This window comes from Stegodyphus dumicola, chromosome 8 (assembly GCF_044657685.1).
Source record: "Stegodyphus dumicola isolate Sdum_Otavi_A_Nest chromosome 8, ASM4465768v1".
Taxonomy (NCBI): domain Eukaryota; kingdom Metazoa; phylum Arthropoda; class Arachnida; order Araneae; family Eresidae; genus Stegodyphus; species Stegodyphus dumicola.
Window position 1 is genome coordinate 71,962,834 of NC_140775.1, and position 23,273 is coordinate 71,986,106.

A 23,273-nucleotide genomic window follows, 5' to 3' on the forward strand; every position below is an offset into this window, starting at 1 on the left:
GCTGTTTTATGCGCATAGATTGTTGAATACACTTATAAAACGATATTGCCCAACCAAACGTAAATAAAACATCGTTACCGCTCAAATTATCGCATCAAACCAAGTGGGGATCGAGAGTCAGTTCTCGAGTTATTGCATCAAATCAAATGATGACAGAGAATCACTTCTCCAATGTGAAAGGTTGATTCTGGTAATACAAAGTTCCGCCTGTTTTCTCATTTTTCTATGATAAGAGAAAATTCTTAAAACTTTTTTTTAAACTACCTACTAAATATTAAGTTGGATTAAACCAATATAATACCAAAAATGTTTACTTATATATTGCCATTGCTATTAAAACAGGTTTTAAAGAATGGTAACTATTTAGAAGACAAGGAAAGGAATGTGTTTTTGAGCGTTGCGTGAGTCATATTTGCCGCATGCTCATATACTCGTTTTCCGTTTGCCTGTTAGGTACAATTTTCTACATGAAATGGATCCCTTATTCCCATTGAGTTTCTTCTTAATTTAAAAGTTGGCACATATTTACCTACGTCCTATTTCAATAAACAACTAAATAGCGTCATTATCAGAATCTTTGATAACTTTTACATTGCACTGACAAAGGTATAGCCAGTTTGATCTCAAAAGGGAATAACCAGATTTTCAATTAAGTATAAAAAGAGCTCATTTTAATATTTCATATTATTTCGAAGCTCAGCAAAGTTAGTCGTCAAGAAAATTTTTTGTTACTTACTGACTAATTAACAGCTTGAAATCATATTTAACTGTGCCATTATGGTTCACTTAATTTTTCGTAAACTAAATTATTGTTTTCACTTGGGATTCGTATTTTTTCGGAATCAACATTGTAATTGCAAGAAGACTGTGACTTTTAAAAAAGTTCGAAGTTTTTCACTCAATGTAATCTATTACGAGAGGAGATTTGGCCAAGCTTGCATCACGTGGTGTGGAACGATATCAGCATCTTACTTCAGGTAAATTGGGACTAAAGGCGAATACTTAATAATAATGGAATTTGGATTCACTCTTTTGCATCTTTGGAGAGGTGTTCTGCTTTTCTTCTCACAATGACATGAACTTCTCTTCCTAGCAGTCAAGTTTCTTCTATTTGAGGTCAAGTCTGTTCTCGTGATCGGATGTACTTTACTGTACTCGTGGGGGATGTATAACTGATGCTAGAGATAATAAAAGGCGGCTCTAGTTGAAGATATCACCAAAAAGTTCTGTAAAATTTTGAAATCAGCAATTTCCAAAATCAACAGTATCGAAGTATGCCCTATGCATTAAAAATATGAAACGTAAAAGCGCTTAATAATATAGGTTGAAATAAGTACAATTAATACTGGATTATAAAACATTAATTTAGTTCGAAGAGGTGCTTAGCTTCCTTATAAAGCTGGCAGATGAAGTAATACAGAAATTTCTTTTTCTCTCTTTCGGTTCATTGTATGAGCATTACGCTTCAAAAAGCCTCAAATTTGTGCAATATTTTCGTTGATTTTATCAATTAAATATCAAGGTTTTCAAATTTGAAAAGCCACATTCTTAGTTCTACCGTAAATAATTAACAACCTGTGAATGGCTATATCCACAACATTTTATAAAATGCAATAGCAAACTTATTTGTGTAAATGCAAAACAAACTTATATAAATTTAAAATAATAGAAAATAAAGCAAATATTTACGTAATCTATGGTGATACAAATATTTACATATATACTTTATGATGATACAAATAACAGTATTTGATGCAAAAGTTTGTTATAATACACGCTAATGACTTCCTACCTTGAGAAAGTGTGTAATTGTTCGATAACAATTTTAACCATTCCAGTACAAAACCAGAGCCAATACAATATTTTGCTTAACAGCCTTTATCCGGTCATGATATTTAAAACCATTTCGTATATATTAAATTATAATTTAAAATATTTTGCGTTCATACTTTCTTTAATAATGTAAATATCTTAGAGAATGGAAGTTTTTGAAAATAGAGACTAAAATAAGTAATTATAAAAATTTAGCTCACAGAAGTCTTTTCAATTCAAATCTTCATGAACAGATCCAAAACACCGTACCACTCAAAGGGTTAATAAAAGATTTTGAAAAATTATGCAATGAGCTCTCATTTTAAATTTTACATTTTCCGCCCTTTTCCAGAGGAGCTATCTAATGTATCCTAATTTGAAAATCAAAATTCTGAAGCCTTATAAATAACCAGTATGCTTGACTAATGGTAAGGTTAATACCATTAATCAAAAGTATCATTTGTCTAACATAATTACCATAATGTTTCTTGCTCAAGGTTAGCGTCAAAACGTACTACTCCTCATTCATTTCACTAGTTCTGTTTCATAAATTCAGGTAATACATTATCTTAAAGCCTTGATCATAAAAATAACAGATTATGTCTTCTGAAATGTTTCATTTTCCCATTTACAGAAACTAAATCTACAGAAACATATCTGTAGAAACTAAAATATGCAGCTGTACATTTTTTAATAAAGTTATGCTATTAATACAGTCTGCTGCTTCTTTTTTTAAGTGACATTTAGGTTTAAAAATCTCAAAATCTTTTGCATTGTTTTTGGATACTATATCCTTATCCGTATATTCGTCTTTACAATTTTTCTCAGTGTTTAAAAACATATCTGTGTAATGTGCCTTTTATTATTAGGATATGGATAATGAGACACTTCTATATCTCCGGTTCTACTGGGCCAACTAACGAAATTTAACTTGCGTTTTTCATGTCTCAAAAGCGCGACTTATGATGTGTGTTACATTTATATATAACTTTGTTCTAACATAGATATTTTGACACAAAATCGGACTTTCTCTGAAATAACATATCGATTTTTTTTTCACATTTTACGACTCATATTATGCTCAAATATTAAATTTTATAAAATTTGATTGAAAATTTACCGAAAAATTTATTTTGGAGCATTTTTTTAGTTTTCGCTAAGAATAATTCACTTGCCCAAATTCTTAATTTATAGTAGCCTATTTTCCTTTCAAAGTGTGTCATTCATTCTTTCAAATAAATTTAACAAAATTCGTAAAGCATTTTTGGCGTTATTATCGTTAGTAGTAAATTTCAGAACAACCAGTATATAAATTCCCATGTAGATTTTGAAATGTTAAATAAAAAACTCTAATTTTTTCAGGTATGCCTACAAATAAATCTATTTTAAGGTGAAAATTTTGTAAGTTACAATTCAAACACTTTTTTTCCGAGAAATTTATAAAATTACTAAAATATAAATTAAGAAAATAAATCAGAAAATATCAGCGAATTTTATTTAGATTAAACCTAAATTTCGAACTGTGAAATAAGGAATCAAGTAAGTGTAATAAAAAAGAGATAATAAATATATACCAAATTGAATTAACATCAAAAAGCTAAAATTTTGAGAGTTAATTTTTTAAAAACTACTCGACGACTTTCACAAAACTTGGCACTTTGGCATTATTTGAATCGTAGGATCGAAATATGGGAAAAATGGATATGTTACTCCAGAAGAAGTCAGATGTTGTGCCCAAATTCCTAAGTTAGAAAGATTACTATGTATCAATTTAATATATAGCCCAAGTCGCGCTTTTCGAAACATGAAAAACGTGAGTTAAATTTCGTTAATCGGCACAGTAGAACAGAAGATATAGAACTGTCTATCTTTTGTACAAGGTTTACGTTCTTAATATATACTTTTTTAACTGATTCCATTAAGATTTTGCAATCTCTTAAAAATACTGTCGTTTTAATATTAATGCATTTAATAAAGATAGCACATATCATATGTTTGAAACTTGTGATAATTGAATTTGTGTGTTAAAAACAACCGGGAACAGTGTAATTCGTCTAGCGAAAGTAAAAGTATCTTTCAACAGTTTGTGTTTCTTTGCATTTTGATCAAAAAAAGGTTTGAACAAAGAAGCAGAGATTTCTTGATCCAAACCAGATTCCTGTTAGGTTATAACTTATTCACCAGAACAAACCTTTGACCTCTTCTTACTTATAAAGATGGTTATATGAAGTCAACATTTTCAGACAATTCAAGCTATCTAAAACTAAGTAACAGATACTAAATATGGTATTCTACCAATGTTTCCAGTAATTTCAAGAGCGCTAAAACGTTTTTTTAAAAATTCAAGAGCAGCTCTTAATCAAGATAGTGCTGAAATCATCCTTCCATGGTCTCGTTCAAATTTCAGATATTGATTTGCTTCAAAATATTGGCAAGATTTATGGATAACGCTTCATAGGGAAGACCTCACATAGAAATTTCATTCCCATTGTAAGCTTCCAATCTCCATACTTCACTAAATTACTATATAAAAGGACATCACCCTTTCCCAACATATTTCTATGCAAACTCCGACATATGTATATGCGGGAAACAGGGAAATCCAAATCATTACACTTTCTCATGCCCCTTAACTGAGGATAATCACATAAATCCCCACAGTTATCTTGAATTAGAAACCTTTAGAATCCTGGTACTCCAAAGGTTTGTAATTCAAGATAATTATTAGTATTCTTAAGTGTCAAAATATTATGCTGATCTCTTTGGATATTCTCTTCTGATACCATTACCTAATATTCCTAATACAGAGAGTATAGCAGCACAAAATTTGCAGTTTGAGCTGTCTTGGGAATTCATGAAGCTCAAAAGCAAATGTCATCAAATCCCTCAAAGCCTTTTAAATATTGCTTCTAAATTAATGTTAAACTTTTTTAATGAAAATAATTTATGTGAAATATTTTATAATACGATATAACATAAAATTATTAATATGTTGGTGAAATATTTAAATGATTCATCACAAATAAAACTATGCAGTAGGTATCAAACTTTATTTCACTGAAATAGTCGTTAATTCATTTTGATAAACACATTGAAATCATTAAATTTTTTTGATAAACATTCGATATGTTTCACCTCTGCGGATGAGGCAAATAAAGCAATCTGTAGGACACTAGGGAAGTTTACTTGAACATGCTTGGAAGGTTGGTTGATAATAATGAAGATTAGTGAATAAAAACCGCGATAATTACTTCCTTCAACAAGATAATTATCACTCATTATCATAGAGACCATTTTTTAAACCATTTGCAAAATTATCTCAGTCAAAATCTCATGGAACTTGCAAGAAGAAAAAAGGCTCGTAATGAGGTAACCACGTCAAACTTTGAAATAAAACAGATGCGACTTTTTCTTGTAAATGTTGTCAAAGTTATTTTCTTTGTGAATCCAGTGTTTACAAATTTCCAGCATCAACGCTGAAGCATCATAGATACTGTGTCTCTGTTTGACCGAGATATATTTGCACGCATATAAGATGAAACCGTTTATTCCATAGATGTCCACCATATTGGAAAAGTTGAACAGATTGAGCAATTGCGAAATATAATTAAAAAAAGGCTTGGTGAGCCTGCCTCTATTTTAGTGTAATAAAGTTTGATATCATGAGTATAATGATTACATATACATTTACTGAAATTAGGGCGTATGTTTACATTATTTACATAATCCGTATTGATGCATGGATATTTATATAGTAATGTGTGTGTCGAATAGAAATATTTTTAACTTGCATGTCCTCAAAGTCTCGTCAAAACTTTGGAAAGAGATAAATAAGGATGTGAAAGTTTCAGATTTCAAAACATGGGATGTTATCAATCAAAACTTGAGAGGAAAATGTTAAAGAGATTATAGTTAATATTAGTTAGTATATTATTTAATAACTGAGAAGGAGCTCGAACAAAAAACAAGCAAGCTCTCATCATTGATCTTCGAAGATTACAATCAATAACCGAAGCAGCCCTATTTCAAATACTGAATGTTTACATCCGCTACAGGGTCTCGAATACATAACAGCTACAAAGTAACAACACATAAGCTGCAGCAATGTACATAATTACAAGCTAATAATTAACGTAAAATAACAAGTTGCTCTGTAATCTGTTAGTATTTTATTATTATGAACTATTAGAAAGTTTCTTCCTACTTTGAATCTTATCAGTGAAGGACATATTTAATTTTAGGTGTCCTGGGACCCAGAAGTCGATGTTTGGTGGCATCTAGAAATGGAACGAGCTTCCGAAATCTGCGAACCCGTATGGGTAGATGCAGAACATACTTTATTTACATTGTATACGAGGTAACTAGTTTTATTATTAGGTGAATACTTATAACATCTCTTTATTTATCAAATATAGATATATCTATTAATTTTATGTTTGTGGCACTCTGGGATCAACAGACATGTCTTTGATGACTAATTTTTCACAGCAAGTATTATAGTAAATTTTCATTTTGATACTCAGATCATAAAAAAATTCTCTGGAATACATTGAGACATCAGTAGCTATGTAAATTCCCTGTCTTAATAAGATAGATCTACTAGAATATGCCATAAATAATTCCAGACAATAAAAAGGCAGACGATTTAGCAAAATGGGTAACAAAGGAGCTGTATAACGTTAAAAAAGGTGCCACTGTCTTCTCTGGGAATTAGTTTCTTCTAGTGTTAAAAGTCTAAATTATAAATGTTAACTACTTCGCCATTGATATATGAGTAAATTACCTGGTGAACTTCTAATTCTAAGCTTAAAGAAATTTATTTTGTTTATTTGTTTATTTGCTTGTTCCATTTTATGTAATAATTATGGCATGCATTGTTGTGTAATCGAACTTGTAGACAGTATTTCATTTTAAAATAGTTATTCCTTATATAAAATTATAAAAACAGTAATTTTGAATCGATCAACGTTAAAGTTACAAAAAACATTTCGATTAGAGGTTCCGAGTTCGAATCTCAGCAAGAGGACTACTGCTTTATCTAGTTGCCTGGCTTTTAAAAAATATAATAAATTCTACAACTGACCTAAAATGGGATGGACGATAATTATCAACACCTAGATTTGATGACTGGGCCCTATCCTCCTAAGTCGCCCTTTTAGTGGGGGAGACTGTAGGGAATTTTCTCTTTTCTTGCTGCTTGCCTTTGTGGTGTAAATAGCTGTGAACATAGCCATCAGGATGTTCAGAGTTTGAACCCTGGAGACAGCATTGTTCATTTTTCACGTTGCCTCTCATACTCAAAAAGAAACTGTTCTGACACCAGAAAAGAACTGTTAGTCACCATAAATGCAGTAGAGCATTTCCGTCATTGTCTCTACCCCCGCAAATTTCTGCTGCGCGCAGAACATGTCGCATTCAGTTTATCAGGTTCAATGTTTCTTCTAACCTTCTTCGGAAACATACAATGACCTGACTAGAACAGAGAGCTTACTAAAGCTATGTTCACTAATTGTAGTAAGTAGACAGGATACAGACGAAGGGTATACAAAACCCTTTATTTTTTTTCTTTATATACAATGACTTCCGTACTTCGGAATACAATGACCCTCCACTTGGGGTCTAACTTAAAAGATATCAAAATAAAACTAAACTCTAATTTAACTTTAGAATAAGATTGGCCTTATAATAACAGGAAGCGTATGTAGCACAGAGACTGTGAACACTACAATACGTTTAATTTATCAAGAGGATTAAAACCTCTGGCCTGGAAGGCAAAGTAGCAACTGCGTAACTTCTAAGGTAAGCGGCCTGCTTCGAACTCACGGCTTCCTCTCTTCTGCTTGGCAAAAAGGCCACACTTAAATACTTGGCGTTCGCCAGACAACTTTGCATAAACTCCTTCACGCTTATAATTCTGGCCGGAAGTAGAAAATAAGAAGTGATAGTAAAGATTTAAAATAAAATAAACGTTAGTAAAACTTAAGATCCTTACATACTTCCCGCCAGAGTTAATTAGTTTGAAACTGAGGTCTAAAACGACCTTGTTGAAAACTTTTAGCTCTAGAAACTAACGCGAGGCCAAACTTTTACAAACATAACTTAGCTAGAAACTAGAAAATTTTAAAAGAAAGAAATTTGTTACAATAGCAGCTCCCGGAATATACAACAATCTTTTTTCTTTTTCATCTGTACTGCATCAAAACAGGAGCTTTATTCAATTCTGGTTCCTTCCAGAGATCTGGAAGGAAAACTAGTTTAATGAAATGTTAAAGAATGACATTGCAAATAACATATAGAATATACTTTTCTTAACATTCTTATTTCATTCATGACTATTTTAATTATCTCTCCCCGTGCTCTCTGACATGTGTTGTAAAAACACCAAACACGAATGTGTTTCTGTCTATGTGTTCAACACTTCCTCCTACAATCAAAACACTAACGTGTTAAAATTCAACATACGAGACCTCTTAACACACCCTAATTTCAACTCTAGACCCTGAGGTACTATTCTGAAAGTGGCTAACTCTAAAGTGTAGCGTCAGAGAGCCTAACTACATCATTCAACCTTTAACACATATTCACCATGATTTAATCTTTACAGTCACACGAATAACAAATTTTTTAACATTACTTTCACTTTTACCATATCACGTTATTTCTAAACATTCAAAATAACAGTTCACATGTATACAAGAACATATCAAGATGCCGTTAATTTTACACATTTGAAAACATACATTAGTAGTACATTGTTAACTTCTATTCTTTTCAAAGCAAGTGCCAATTCTTTCTACATTGAAATAATACTACATTTCAAAAAGTCTTTCAGACTAAAACTTCTTTCTTGTTAGAATGTTTTAAATAAAATTTATACAATAACTTTTTACAATATTTAAGTCTTTATACAACGCTATTATACATCAACTTTAGTTTTACGCGCGAGTAATTGAAAAACATAATAAGAAAATCGGTCACAACTCATTTCTCGCCCTTTTGGCGATAAAGGTAGACCTCGCATGAGGTAAAACTTCTTCAAATCTGCCACTTGCAGTAAGAATGAAAGATTAACTTAAGTTTGTAAAGTAACACAAAATTTTACTTATCTTTGTAATATTCAGACATCCTTTTCTGGGCCCAGTCTTTAAAGGTGCTGCAGACCGTAGCTTGGTTGATCCTCCTTCTTGTACGGGCTCGCCCTTCAGTGCTTTCCTCTGGAAGCTTCCGTTTTTCACCACTACGGCCACCCTTGAACATCTTCCTTCTGTCCTCTGCTTGTGGTCTTGGCCGTTTGAAGGCAGCTGGTCTTGGTGGAACCGGGAAACTTCTGTCGTGATCCTGCTTGGACCTCGTTGTTGGCCGTTCAAATTTTTCTTGTACTTTTTCCTCCGCCGCTGATGGCCCTTCCGCAGTTCGGCGACTTTTGCTGCGGAGAGTTCTGTCGGATGAGTCAATCTTCCGTTTCACAGCCGGGTTATAGTTGCCGTCCTTTCTCCCGGTCTTTTCCACATACGTCGTCCTTCTCCCTTCTTCATTCTGGGGGTGTTCGTGAACTCTGTTTTATGGACGGTGGAACGGCTTCTTTTTCTTTGTACCTTCAATTTTTCCGCGGGGCAATTTTCTTTTCACTTGCTTCTGTCTCTCATTGGCTTGCCCTTGTACTTGTCGTTTTCCCACCTCTGGAACTTGTACCTGCGGTGTCTGCCGTACCGGATCCTGCAAAAGATCTGAAAAGATTTGCATTTTATTACGGTCATAGAATGGTTTTATCTGGTCAATGTTTGCGGAACAGGTTTCACCATTTCTTGCCTTTAATACTACAACAGCGTGAGTTATTTTTTCTATAACATATGGTCCTTCAAAGCGTGGGAAAAATTTGGCAGTTTTATCTTCTGGTGCTGAAGAAAGTGAATGCTTAATTTTTAGTACTTCATCCCCTACTTTATAAGTTACTCCCCGTCGTTTCAAGTCATAATACAATTTTTGTTTTCTTTGTGCTACTTCTGTATTCTTTTTTGCTTCTTTTATTAGTTTTTCTATATCACCCATTTTAAATTCTGGGGCTCTTTGTTGCACATAAAATAGTTTATCTAACGGTGTTATAATCTTTCTGCCTAGAAATAACTCAGCAGGAGTTTTTCCCGTTGTATCATGTTTTGCGGTCCTAAGGGCGAAAGCAAATTCATTGACATAGTTATCCCAGCTTTTATGAAAATTTTTAACATAACTACGGATAATTTTCACTATATTTCTGTTGACCCGTTCCGCTATATTTGATTGCGGCCGATACGGGACCATTTTTAAATGACGTATGCCCAGTTTTTGGCACATGTCTTCAAATATATTACTTACAAATTGAGGACCATTATCCGATATAACTTTTAGGGGCGCCCCGTATTTTAAAATATATTTATTTAAAATAGAATCGGTAACTAATTTCGCGGAGGCTCGTTTTAAGGGAACAATTTCGGTCCATTTACTAAAATGATCAACTATAACAAGGAGATAGCGACTTTTGTTTAACTGACTTTTTGGGAAAGGGCCCAATAAATCGATACCGATTATTTCATTTGGAAATTCGGATTTAATACTATTTAGAAACCCGGCCGGGCGGAAATTAATATAATTAACGGCTTGACATGTTGGGCAGGACTGGACATACGCCCTTGTTAACTTTTGCAGTTCAGGAAAGTAGACTGCCTCGCGTACGCGTTGAGTAGTTTTTCGAATACCAGCATGAGAAGCTAAAGGGCTGTCATGGAGCTCTTGCAGGATATTTAATCTAAGACTAGCTGGGATAACAGGTCGAAATTCGTTGTTGGAATTCGTAGTTTTTGTATAAAATAATAGACCATCTATTAGTTCGTAATGGGCCGCCCTATTTCTTATCGCCACAATATCTTGGTGGCTAAAATTTTCAGGATCCTTCAAATACTCATAAATACTTCCAAACTCAGGATCCTTACCCAGTTCGGTTATTACAGTTTCTCGGGAATTTATTGTACACGCTGTCAGCATTGCAACTTTTACGGTATTACCCTGTTCGTCTAATTTAATTCGTGACAGGGCATCTGCTACGATATTTTCCTTTCCGGGGGTATGCTTGATTACCAGATTATATTCTTGCAGCTTGAGTGCCCATCTTATTAACCTTGGGGATAAATTTTTTCCAGAGTACAATCTAGTTACCGCCGCATGATCAGAATATACTGTTATCGGCGCCTTTCCAAAATAGACTCGGAACTTTTGCACTGCTAACAGAACTGCAAGTGCCTCTCTCTCGGTCGCGGAATAGTTTCTTTGTGTTTGATTTAAAGTTTGGCTAAAAAATGCTACTGGCTGCTGATTTTGCGAAAGTACCGCTCCTACCGCATAATCCGAAGCATCCGCTGAAATTTCTAAATTTTCATCCTTTTCAGGAAATTTCAACACAGGGGCTTGCGTTAATGCTTGTTTTAATTTTTCGAAAGCACTATTGGCTTCGGCCGTCCACGAGAATCTTGCCTTTTTCCTTTTTAATTTTAACAATGGCTCAGCGATAGCCGCAAAATCTTTTATAAAGGACCTATAATATGAACAAAGTCCTAGAAAAGAAGAGAGCTTCTTTGCCGTGTTTGGAGTCGGATACTTTTGTACAGCGATTATTTTTGATTCATCTGTCTCGATCCCTTTTTGCGATATTTTGTAACCTAAATATTTTAATTCAGGGGCTGCAAATTTGCATTTTTCGACATTAACTTTTAGACCGGCCTCATTTAATAAAGAAAACACCTGTCTTAAATCCTGTACATGTTGGTCTAGATTATCACTAGTAATAATGATATCGTCTAAATAGATAAATGTGGACTTTCCGAGAACAGGTCTTAACACAATGTCCATGCATCGCTGAAATGTTGCTGGGGCGCCTGAAAGGCCAAACGGCATTCGCAAAAATGCATAAGTGCCAGACTTGGTTATAAAAGCAGTCTTAGGCACGTCCTCAGGCCTGATCCCTATTTGAAAATAACCATTCGTTAAGTCTAAAGTTGTCATAAATTTGGTTGATTTTATGTTCCTTAAAATTTCTTCTATAATCGGTAACGGATATACCGGATATTTCGTTATGGAATTTAATTTACGGTAATCAATAGCGAATCTCCACCTTTTTGGATGCTCCAAAGGATAATCATTATTTTTCATACATAAAACCACCGGACTAGCATAACTACTTGAGATAGGCGTTACGATCTTTTTACGTAGCATATCGGTAATATGCCATTCTATAATTTTTTCCTTATTCTTATCATACCGGTATGGTTTTTGACGAACCGGCAATGCATCTCCGGTGTCAATACTATGGTTAGTAACCTGGGTAAATCCTGGAATATCACTAAATAAGGAAGCAAATTCACTTACCACTTGTCGGATTCTATCTTGCTCGTCATTAGGCAGGTGGTCGAGATTTACCCTTGGCGGTTCAACCTTTTCTACACGCACTGGTTTCATCGTCAGCTTAAGAGACGCTTCATTAAAATCCAGTGTAGCTTGTGCGTCTGAAAGAAAGTCTATTCCTAGTATTAAGTGTGCTTGCAAATTCTTTACTATAAAAAACATCACCTTTACTTGTTCGTCCTTGATACGGATGTACAAAGGTACTTTATCTACGCACTTACATTGTTCTCCTTGCGCCGCTAATACTGTTGTATTATCCGCATTATATATGCGGTATTTGCGAAAATACTTTCTAAAAAAGACTTCTGCCACACAGGAACACTGCGCGCCGGTATCCAGGAGTGCGGTGGCCGGGATATTATTTACCAAGACTTCAATCTTCGGAAGAGTTAAATTTTTCACCATTACTGTATTTAACTTGTAGGAAGAGGGGTTTTCGTGGCCTTCGGATTTCCGCACCCTCTCGTCAGCAGAAATCCGTTTTAGTTTAAATTATTTTTTCTTTCGGTGCTTTCCTTCTTTCTCCACTGGCCTTGAGACTTTTTTCCTGGGTTGCTATTGAACTGTCGACGTTCGCCGGCTGTTTTTGAATGCTCGGGTTTCCTTGCCCACTGATTCGCTTTTTCTCCGTAGCCATGTGCTTGAGTTTGCTGTAGTCTTGGCGTACCAAATTGGTTTCGCTGTTGATATTGGCGTCTTCTTTCGACGTCCGCCGTTCTTCTACTTTCAAACTGGATTGCTAGCTCAAATAATTTTTCCAGTGTAGTCGGATTTCTCAATTCAATAAAGTCTTGCACTTGGGGTAGTAACCTCGGCAAAATCACTTGAATTATTTCAGGATCCGGACGGTTTCCATACAAGAGCTTGAAAACGTGAATTTTTCTTAAAATAAAGCTCGAGAGGTTTTCGATTCTTTGTTGATATATACTGAAAAGTTCTGTTTCTAATTTCGCACGATCCCTTACAACAGGGAAGGCTTTTAGTAGGGCAGTCTTGAAATTTTCGTAGGTATAGGTGGGACTTCCTGCTTGACCCAAGAGACTTCTGCCGATACATTTGAACCAGTTAAGCGCTTGGCCCCTCAAAGCGCTGGTAGCTAAGGTAACTTTTTGAAACTCGTGCACGGGGTAGAGCATGAAGTGGTCATCCAATTTTTCCAAAAAACTGGTTACCTGTGAGTTTCCATTAAACGTTGCTTCTGGTTTCATCGAAGCGCGCATGGTCTGGACAATATACCCAAATCCTTCCAGGGCGGCAGCTGGCATTTCTGGATTCTGAGCTGTTTCTGCAGGCAGCACAGGTTCTTCTTGAAACTCGGCCATGGTTATTCTTCGTCGGGCGCCACTATCAGGTTCAATGTTTCTTCTAACCTTCTTCGGAAACATACAATGACCTGACTAGAACAGAGAGCTTACTAAAGCTATGTTCACTAATTGTAGTAAGTAGACAGGATACAGACGAAGGGTATACAAAACCCTTTATTTTTTTTCTTTATATACAATGACTTCCGTACTTCGGAATACAATGACCCTCCACTCGGGGTCTAACTTAAAAGATATCAAAATAAAACTAAACTCTAATTTAACTTTAGAATAAGATTGGCCTTATAATAACAGGAAGCGTATGTAGCACAGAGACTGTGAACACTACAATACGTTTAATTTATCAAGAGGATTAAAACCTCTGGCCTGGAAGGCAAAGTAGCAACTGCGTAACTTCTAAGGTAAGCGGCCTGCTTCGAACTCACGGCTTCCTCTCTTCTGCTTGGCAAAAAGGCCACACTTAAATACTTGGCGTTCGCCAGACAACTTTGCATAAACTCCTTCACGCTTATAATTCTGGCCGGAAGTAGAAAATAAGAAGTGATAGTAAAGATTTAAAATAAAATAAACGTTAGTAAAACTTAAGATCCTTACAAGTTGGCTACTTATTTTCAAAAATCCGGAGAGTTAAGTACCTAGATGGATATAGCGGAAATAGAAATATAAAATTTCGACATTTTAAAGGAAATTCGCTTGGAAATAATGATATTGAAGGAAATGCTAATTGCACGACGGAAAGATTTTTTGAGGCTAACCGAGATCTGGAATTCCTAACTTTTTATTATAGTAACCCTACTGAAGGTCATTTTGCTGTAACGAAAATACTCAAAGTTCTTGAAAGCTTCTTCTGGGACAAGACCAAAGCAGATGAAGAACAGTGGGCGTGCTGTGATGCTTTGATGCGTGTATAAACTTCGAAAAGATTCGCAAGTACGTACACGATGAAAATTATAGCCGTTCTGTGTAGAAACATCTTTTGAAAGGATCACTCTAGATATTCTTGGGCCTTTAACTCGTTCAAATGCGAGTCACAAGTATACGCCATAGTTTCATGGACTACTTTAGTAAGAGAAGGTATCTTATGGCATCCCCGATCAAGGAGCTTTAGCTATAGCATAACATCTAATAAATCATTGGAGTTCTTTTATTTAAAAAGCCTTTTCTTATTCCTTTTGACCAGTGAGCACATCTTGTTTGTGGAATTTTAAATGTTTAAATTTAACACAAATTTGTTTGTGGAATTTTAAATGTCGTCGATGGATCTCGCTTAAGCTTCGTACGTGCTAGGAAAGACCCTTCTGTGTCATCAAGAAATTTTAAAATGTAGTAAGGCGTCTGTAAAAAATCCCTTTTTCTAAATCTGCAGTAGTGCATATCTTACTATTAGAATTGCATCTTACTGTGGTAATGAGAGTAAATTGTCCCTAGTTCTTAAGGAAAACATTGCCTGGAATGTGCTGTGCTTAAGAAGAGGGCAATGTGAATTTTTGTTAATGTAATGTTTATTAGATTGTAATTTAGTTTTTGTGGATTTTTATTGTTATATAATTTTATATATTTGTTAGTTTATTTGCTGTTTTTGTGCAGTATTTTAAAGTATATTTTGGTGTAATCGAGTTTGTGCCTAAATATATATTTCTAAATGGTTACTTCTTATATAGAATTGTAAAATTTGCAATTCTGGAAGGATCAACAATTAAATTAGGAAAATAGCTCAATTACAAGCGGTCATACAAGCAAACACTCCCCTAAAGCCCTTTGCTGCAATTTTGTCACCAAATGTGAGACTTTTGAAAATTGTTATCTAGCTTGGCCACTTTCTGGAAGATTCCGAAAAACGCATATTCAAATCTCTATGACCGATTTTTCCTGATGCTTCCAGAAGCCTGTGCAACGCCATATAAATATCGCTTCAACAGCCAGTACAAGTCAATTGTCATTCAGATTTGAAAGAATATGGCTCAAAGAAAGTTATCTGAATTGCATTTCAGAGTTTAGTTTTGTGAGTGATATCCGTAATTTGTGATATTTCTCGTGTGCTGAGGAGGATTTGCTTAATTCCAGTATTTCCCTTGACCTATTTACAGCTATTTATTTTGCTGTGTGTCTTCATTAATTATAACAAATTATGAGTTTCTTCCTGCTCATCTGAAGAGACTATTTAAAGAGATATCCATGAGCCCACATCTGTCAACAACACACTCTGTCTTGATCGTCTTATAAGACCTTTGATCTGTAAACTTCACTTCTTTTTTGCATACTTTTATGCTTATAGTGAGATAAGTCTTCATTTTTTTATTCTTATCATTTATTATAGACAAGTTAGATTTAGACATTTATTATAGACAAGTTAGATTTAGACATTTATTATAGACAAGTTAGATTTAGACATTTATTATAGACAAGTTAGATTTAGACATTTATTATAGACAAGTTAGATTTAGGGGGGGATATAGACAAGTTCTTTACGTTTCGCTCTCTGATGTCTTTTCGGGAACAGTATACTTCATATGCAGACCATAGTCTGTGTATCAGTTCTTACGTCTAATAATGCAGATATTGTACATTTCACAGTTGGCTCCCTTTTTCTCTTGATAGTTTGTTTGAATGCCTGCAGACCAATTTGGCAATGTATTTTACCTGTGAGCTTACTTTCTTGCTATCATGTCTTATTTGGCATGAATTTAGTTTTATATACTATCAGTACGTATCAGTAAACTTTGGATGTACTTATATGCCCGCGTATAAGTCGAGATATTTTGGACAAAAAAAAAAAAAAGATGAAAGGGGGGTCGACTTATAAGCGGGGCCATAAAAAATTAAAAGAATCGGAAGTTCAAAAATTTCTTTATATGTTGCAGTTGTTTTCTTCCTGCACTCAAATTGGACGACTTATCAAATAAGTCACTTACTTGAAGTAATTCCATGACTTAAATTATGTGACGAACTAATTACAGAGTTTCATACTTTAACTAGAGTAAGTTTCGATCAAACCAAAGAATTTTCGGCCCCCAAACAACCGATCAATATCGAGCAATAAAAAAGTTTCGCCAACACGCCAAGAAAATAGAAATGCAGATAGTTTTTACGTACGTATAAGTCTTTATAATATTTATTGTTCATTCATGAAATACTTTTGTTAACAGGCTTACACGTCAAAATTTTAAAAAATAGCCCACGCAATAACTGAAAGGTTTTGAATATTTCTTTTAACTTTTAAAAAGGGAAAATGCAGATAGATTTTACGTACGCGAATCTTTTCCGGAACAAATTCTAGAAGGTTACTATTTATACGATCATTTTTCCCCAATTATCCTGCGTTTTGGATATGTTGGATATATGAAAATGACGACGAAGGCTCTAGTAGTGATTGTAACAATAAAAAGTTCGAGACTGAAAATATGTATGATGACGAGCCAATGAGGAGAGAAGAGTTCTATGAAATGTTTGGCGAATCTGACCATGAATCGGACGTTGAAGGATTTTGATTTTGTTTATTTACCAAGGTATTTTTTATCGTATATTTACTTTTTTTTTCTCAGATGATTTTGAATAAATGTAGCACTTAAAAAATTTTTTTTCGAAGTTTCTAGATCTATTTCGGAAGTGGGGGTCGACTTATACGCGGGTTTCTTATTTTCTACGAATTTTTTATGTCGAAGTGGGGGGGGGGTCGACTTATACGCGGTATCGACTTATACGCGGGTATATACGGTATATTGACTGAAACAACTTTCAGTTATTTCATTTCCGAATATATAACTATAAATTTTTATTCTATTTTTTAAATAATATTGTCATCAAACTATGATTAAGCACAAAAATTTCAGTAGTTAAGGCAAGATGCACCTACAGGCGCCCTTAGTAATTATTTCGCAATTATTTTGGCATTTCAGAAAGCCTTAAATAAAAAATATTACATTTACTGCCCTCATTATCTTGAGCTATTAATTTAAAGCGAAATAAATTGTCATTTTTGCTTTGAGCAAATAATTTTCTGTAAGCCCATATATTTTAGCAGAAATAAAAAGTTTTTATTATTGGTATTATTTTTATTTTAATTATTTTTTAAATATTTTTTTTTCTAGCATGATTTCGGCTATGCATGATTTCCTTGCGTTAATGATTTAAACCCCAACGTAGTTCAGTAGTTGCAGATATAAAAAATTCAGTTTGCTTTTTCTCAATTCCGCTTTCAAATTTTTGCCTTTTACCCAATATACTCGTAGTACTTAGAAGTGTTATGGTAAAATTCTAGTGCATCTGATGCTCTTTAAATGTAAAATATGTAAGAATAAGTTTTCTTGTTAAAACGAAAACTCCGAAAATTATTTCTGAACTAATGCTTTATGGACAGAGGAAAACGTAAGTAAGCTTAATATACGTTCCTGGAATTTTTTTAATAATTAAATCTTATAAGGCTATTCTAATGAGACTGTTATCGTATAAATATCTTGCCTTCATTCTGTCTTAACTACTTTTTCCTTATCTTATGTGTAATGGTTTGTTTCCTTTATTGTTTGAATACTTAAATCAAGAAAGAGATGTAATCTGGGTTACTTATACGCATTTATTTGTTTCCTTCTAAGGATCGAAGTGTTTCCTCATCTGTCTCTTTACTTATTAATTAGAATAAATTTCAGCGGAATGAGTAAGTAACTGATGTTTAATTCATCCAGACCCAAGATAACCTTAAACTTTAAATCAAAGCTTTCCAACGAGACTGATATTGGCTCACTGAGGATCAATGAAATTTTAAAGAGGGTCCATCATGATCAAGGCGCCGATTGGGGGTCAATAGTGAATATGCAGTTTAATGAGAGAATACAGTTGATTATGCATATGTTTCTCCAAAATGTTTTCTATTATGTTTCGCGTCTGTAAGTCTGATAACAGTTTTAGCTTTTTCTTCTCGGCAGCTAATTTACATCTTCTGGAATGATCTCAAATCCTGTACTCTAAACCAGAAGCTTACGCTACACATTCAATATAAAGTAGCCAGTTAAGACTTTATAAATGTTACAACTATGCTGTAAACTCTGCCCTGATGCGCTTAAAACTGCCATTCTTCGATGCGAAATGTCGTCGTGAAAAAGCCTTTTTCACGAAAAAAAGAAGTTTTTTCTCCTGTGTCTTTTCCCTTGAAGATATGCAATGTGAGCACTTTCAGGAATGCAAAAAAGAGCTTAATTTAAATGTGAATTATAACACATTCGGCATTTTTATTAAAATTAAATATTTTAAAGGGTGTCCCAAAATTCACACAAGAAGTAATATTAATGAAAACACAAGTTTATAATTAAAAATTGTAAATTTTTTATTGATTCATAGAGTATACAGTATAGAGTTATATATGAAATAGCATATCAGGTAAATGGCCTCCCCGGCTTTGCTGGCACATATTCACCCTTTTGTTGAAATTTTCTATGACTCTTTTACAGAAATGCGGTTGAATTTCGTTGATACAGCACTCAGTTTCCTCCTTCAAGTCGTGGATGATCGTGGGCTTGTTGGCATAAACATTAAATTTCAAAAATCTCCAAAGAAAAGAGTTCAGCAATGAATCACATGACTGGACTGCTAATTCTGATTACCAAAACTGGAAATTACACTACCAGTAAATGACTCATGGCATAATTGAATTGTTTCTCGAGCTGTATGCCATGTGGCACTGTCTTGTTGAAACCACATATCATCCACATCCAAATCTTGCAATTTAGGCAGAAAAAACTGCATTATCATGTACGATAGCGAGCGCTATCAACTGTTATTGTCTGATCAGACGCATTTTCGAAGAAAAATGGTATGATGATGCCCCCAGGCTAAACTCCACACCAAACTGTGAGACGTTGAGGATGAATTTGCTTCTCAAATTCATGCAACAACAATCAAAAATCACTCTGGGATTTTCTGAACCCCAAATGCGAAAATTTTGTCGATTAACCAAGCCATTAAGATGAATATGAGCCTCATCACTGAAGATTATATTGTTAGAAAAGTCAGCATTCCCTTGTTGTTGTTCCATAACCCAGTCAGTGAACACTTCTTCGCTGTGCGTGGTCAGGAGGCTTCAATTGTTGAGTCAATTGAACTTTGTAAGCTTAAAGATGCAAATATTTCATGAGAATACGCTATAGAGAGCTTCTCGAAATGTCTATTTCTTGACTAAGGTGCCGAACTGATTTTCCTGTACTCCCAGCAACACTCTCACGAACTACTTCGATGTTTTGCTTTGAACGACTTGTTGAAGTACGGTCTCCAGCCTCCTAAATTTTTAATTAACCTTTCCACGTTGATGAAGTTAAATCCCTATCATGGCCATATTTTGTGCAAAAATTGCGAACTGTAGCTGCTAAATCTTCTTTATTTTTAAATATAACTCAACAATGAAAATGGTTTGTTCTCTCATACAGCTCTCCATTTTTAATAACCCCGAACTGCCAGCTGCCATACTGTCTTTTTTTTTTTCATTTGCAACACTTTGTCGCACAAATGTTGCAAAATTCAAATCTTGCGTGAATTCGAGGGTACCCTTTATGTTTGTTTTTTTTAATGGAAGTTAGAATTTTCCAGATTAGTTTTACAACAGAAACATATTTTGTAAAGACATCTGTAAGATATCTGGTATCAGATACTATATGAGATACATGGTACTTTATGTAAAACTTTGTTCGTTAAATTATATTTTACTACTAGCAGCTTCACCGCCAGCCTTCGTCTGGCTTTTAAATGTGCCGGAAAAATGGCTGAAGTGTACACCAAACGTTAAGTTTAAAAACTGCGTAGAATTTTACTTTGCAGAAAAACTTTATAAAAAAAAGTTATTACGTATAACAAAATTACAATGAAATAAGCAATATCCCTTAATAAAAATATTAATTATCCTAATAAATAAATTAACCAACTTCACTTTGCAAAATCTTAAGAACTCAAATGGTATAAAGGAGGTTAAGAACTTTGTTTCCTAAAAAAGTCACTCAAAACTTTTCAACATCTTAAAGACAGTGAAATGAACAATAAATAACATAAAAGAATACAAAAAACAAAATTTCTTAAAAGCAAAGTATAATTAATGATATTTTTATCTTATATTTTCAAGAGAAAAAAATACAATTAAATAAGCTATATCCTTTAATATAAATATTAATTATCCTAATAAAAAAAATTAACCAACTTTCCGTTGAAGAAAAAAAAATCATGCAAAACTTTTCAATATCTTATAAACAGTGAAATGAGCAAACAATAACATGAAAGAAACTCAACAAAAAATTCCGCGCACAATTTTACTCTGCAGAACAACTTTATAAAAAAACATCAATAAAACTCTATTACATATATAAAAAAAATCTGATGTGTACACCACATGACTTCCTTGTACGGAATATTAAAGTATACGCATTTGTTTCTTGAATTTCATTTAAATTGATTGGATTGAATAAAATCTAATTCGTCGACAGTGCATAAACCACAATAGAATAAATGCACTCTTTAAAATTCGCTGTATTTGTTTACTATAACGACACCAAATCGAAATCGAGTCAATGGCTAGGCGGCAATTAGTAGCCAACCGCTACTTTAACCGTCTCTGTTGGTAAATTGCCCTAAGGCGTTGGTACTTAAGTTTTTAATTAAGGCGATTTACGCAGCGCCAACTAGGCGAAACTTGTCAAATTTTGTGAAATGTAGGTGGAGTGGAGGGAGATGATTGGTAGGAGCCTGTCACGTGGGTGGTCACCCACCCAAGTTCAGACTCCGAGCAAAGCAGCTTACGCGTGCAATGAGAAATATTGGATAAATTAATAATTATCAAGTTTTGAAACAGGTTATCCAGATTGGAATAATTAAACTAATATCGCGATCTAAATGAAGACAAATGGCACAACTAAGTGCAACAGATTAGCTAAACAAAATATTCAAATTCATCCTTGCTGTAAAACACAGATTGGACAGTGGTAGTCACGTGGGGGTCACCCTCCCGTGAACTGTCCACAGCCAATGCATCTTGAAATAGTAAATATCACAATTCAGTGGTCTGAGAAATTAAACACTAAAGTTCTTGTACAACACTGAGGCTCATGAGTTACTGAAACTATACACTATGTACATATAGGGACGGCGGTATTTGAGCGAAGTAGCAAATGGTGAAAAACATTTTACACTAGCAATAAATAATCAGAGCTTTGAAGATCCAGGTACACGGATCATGTCCATAAGTCCCCAATATTACAAAGTCTCTGATATAACAATAAGAAGATTACGAAAATGACAAATATAAGATCAGTGCTTTGAAGATCCAGGTACACGGATCATGTCCATAAGTCTATAAAGTTTCAAAGACACTGGTAAAATGACACAATGAAGATAAAATAAAAATAATAGTACTATGTACAATATATACACATTTCACCATTTGCTGTTATGGAAGATGCCTCTTGGGCGCTTTGCTGCAATTCTATAGTAGGATCATAATTTATCAGATTACGGATATGTTCGTATTGAGAAAGTTCTATTTTGGCATAGAAATTGTGGCTCGTGGTGAGAATTTGATCAGCTATGGGTCTTATTTTTAGTTCTTTATGTATCTGCAGGTTACGTACGAACCATGGGGAGTCAACAATTTGTCTGAGTATTTTGTTCTGAAAGACCTGTAGTTTGTGTCTATAAGTCTTGTACACAGTGGCCCAGATAGGCACTGCATAAAGTAGGGTGGGTCTTATTAAGCTGGTATAGATCTTCTTCTTGAGACTGATATTTAATTTAGCATTTCTTCTTATTAAAGGGGTAAAGAGACATTTTAGCAACGGTGGCTTTGCGCAAGGCATACTCCGTGTGTTCTTAATAACAGCTGTGAGTCGAAGACCACTCCTAGATACTTGGTACATTAAACAATTGCAAGGGCTTGATCATTAATTTTTATATTTACATTTACAGGAGTGAACTTCCGATGACGTCTGAAAAGGAGAATTTGGCTCTTTGACGGATTTACTTTTAATTTCCATGAATCATAATAGTGTGCTATGATATTTACTGCGCTTTCAAGTTTATCTATAGCGAGCTGAGGTTTTAGCGACTTGGTTAAAATTGCTGTGTCGTCGGCATATTTCACTACTTTTGCATTCAAAGGAACCGGCATATCATTCGTGTAGATATTAAACAGAAGCGGTCCCAGAACACTTCCTTGAGCCACTCCGCTTTTAATTCTTTTTCTTGAATAGAGAGAGTCATTAATTTTTACCTGAAAGGTTCTGTTTTTAAGATAGCTTTTCATGAGCTTAATAAAACTGATGGGCAGATGAACAAGGTGCAGCAAAGCAGCTGGCGATTGTGTTCTTTTTTGCGAAGCAGTCTGCAATAAATTCTGTAACGGTCAGTAGTTGGTGCTCGGTACTATGAGCGGCTCTAAAACCAAACTGCTCTTTACATATAATTTTCTTATCCTCTAGATGTTGAGTTAATCTCTTTTGGAGCACACGCTCAAATACCTTTCCCAAACTGGGGAGAAGGCTATAACTACACTCTGAATGCACAAAATTTATATTATTAAAAGAATTATCTTATCGTTGCCACATGTTCTATTCAAATACTATAATAAAGCTAGAACGATGTATGAAAGAAATTAAGCAAACAAAACAGGAAAGAAACAGTTTTTCACAGACGATTCAGTATTTCTCATTCAATTAATTCAATTCTCACTTCGCGACAAGGCAA

General features: G+C 34.2%; 1 protein-coding gene across 1 annotated transcript in view; it reads left to right on the forward strand.

The window, feature by feature from the left end:
* LOC118195810 (acetyl-coenzyme A synthetase, cytoplasmic-like) overlaps positions 1-23,273 on the forward strand; it is a 105,354-nt gene that overhangs the window by 45,194 nt on the left and 36,887 nt on the right. The window contains exon 7 of the mRNA XM_035367143.2: positions 6,054-6,169. Within this exon, the coding sequence (XP_035223034.1) occupies positions 6,054-6,169 (116 nt within the window). The remainder of the gene's footprint in view (positions 1-6,053; positions 6,170-23,273) is intronic.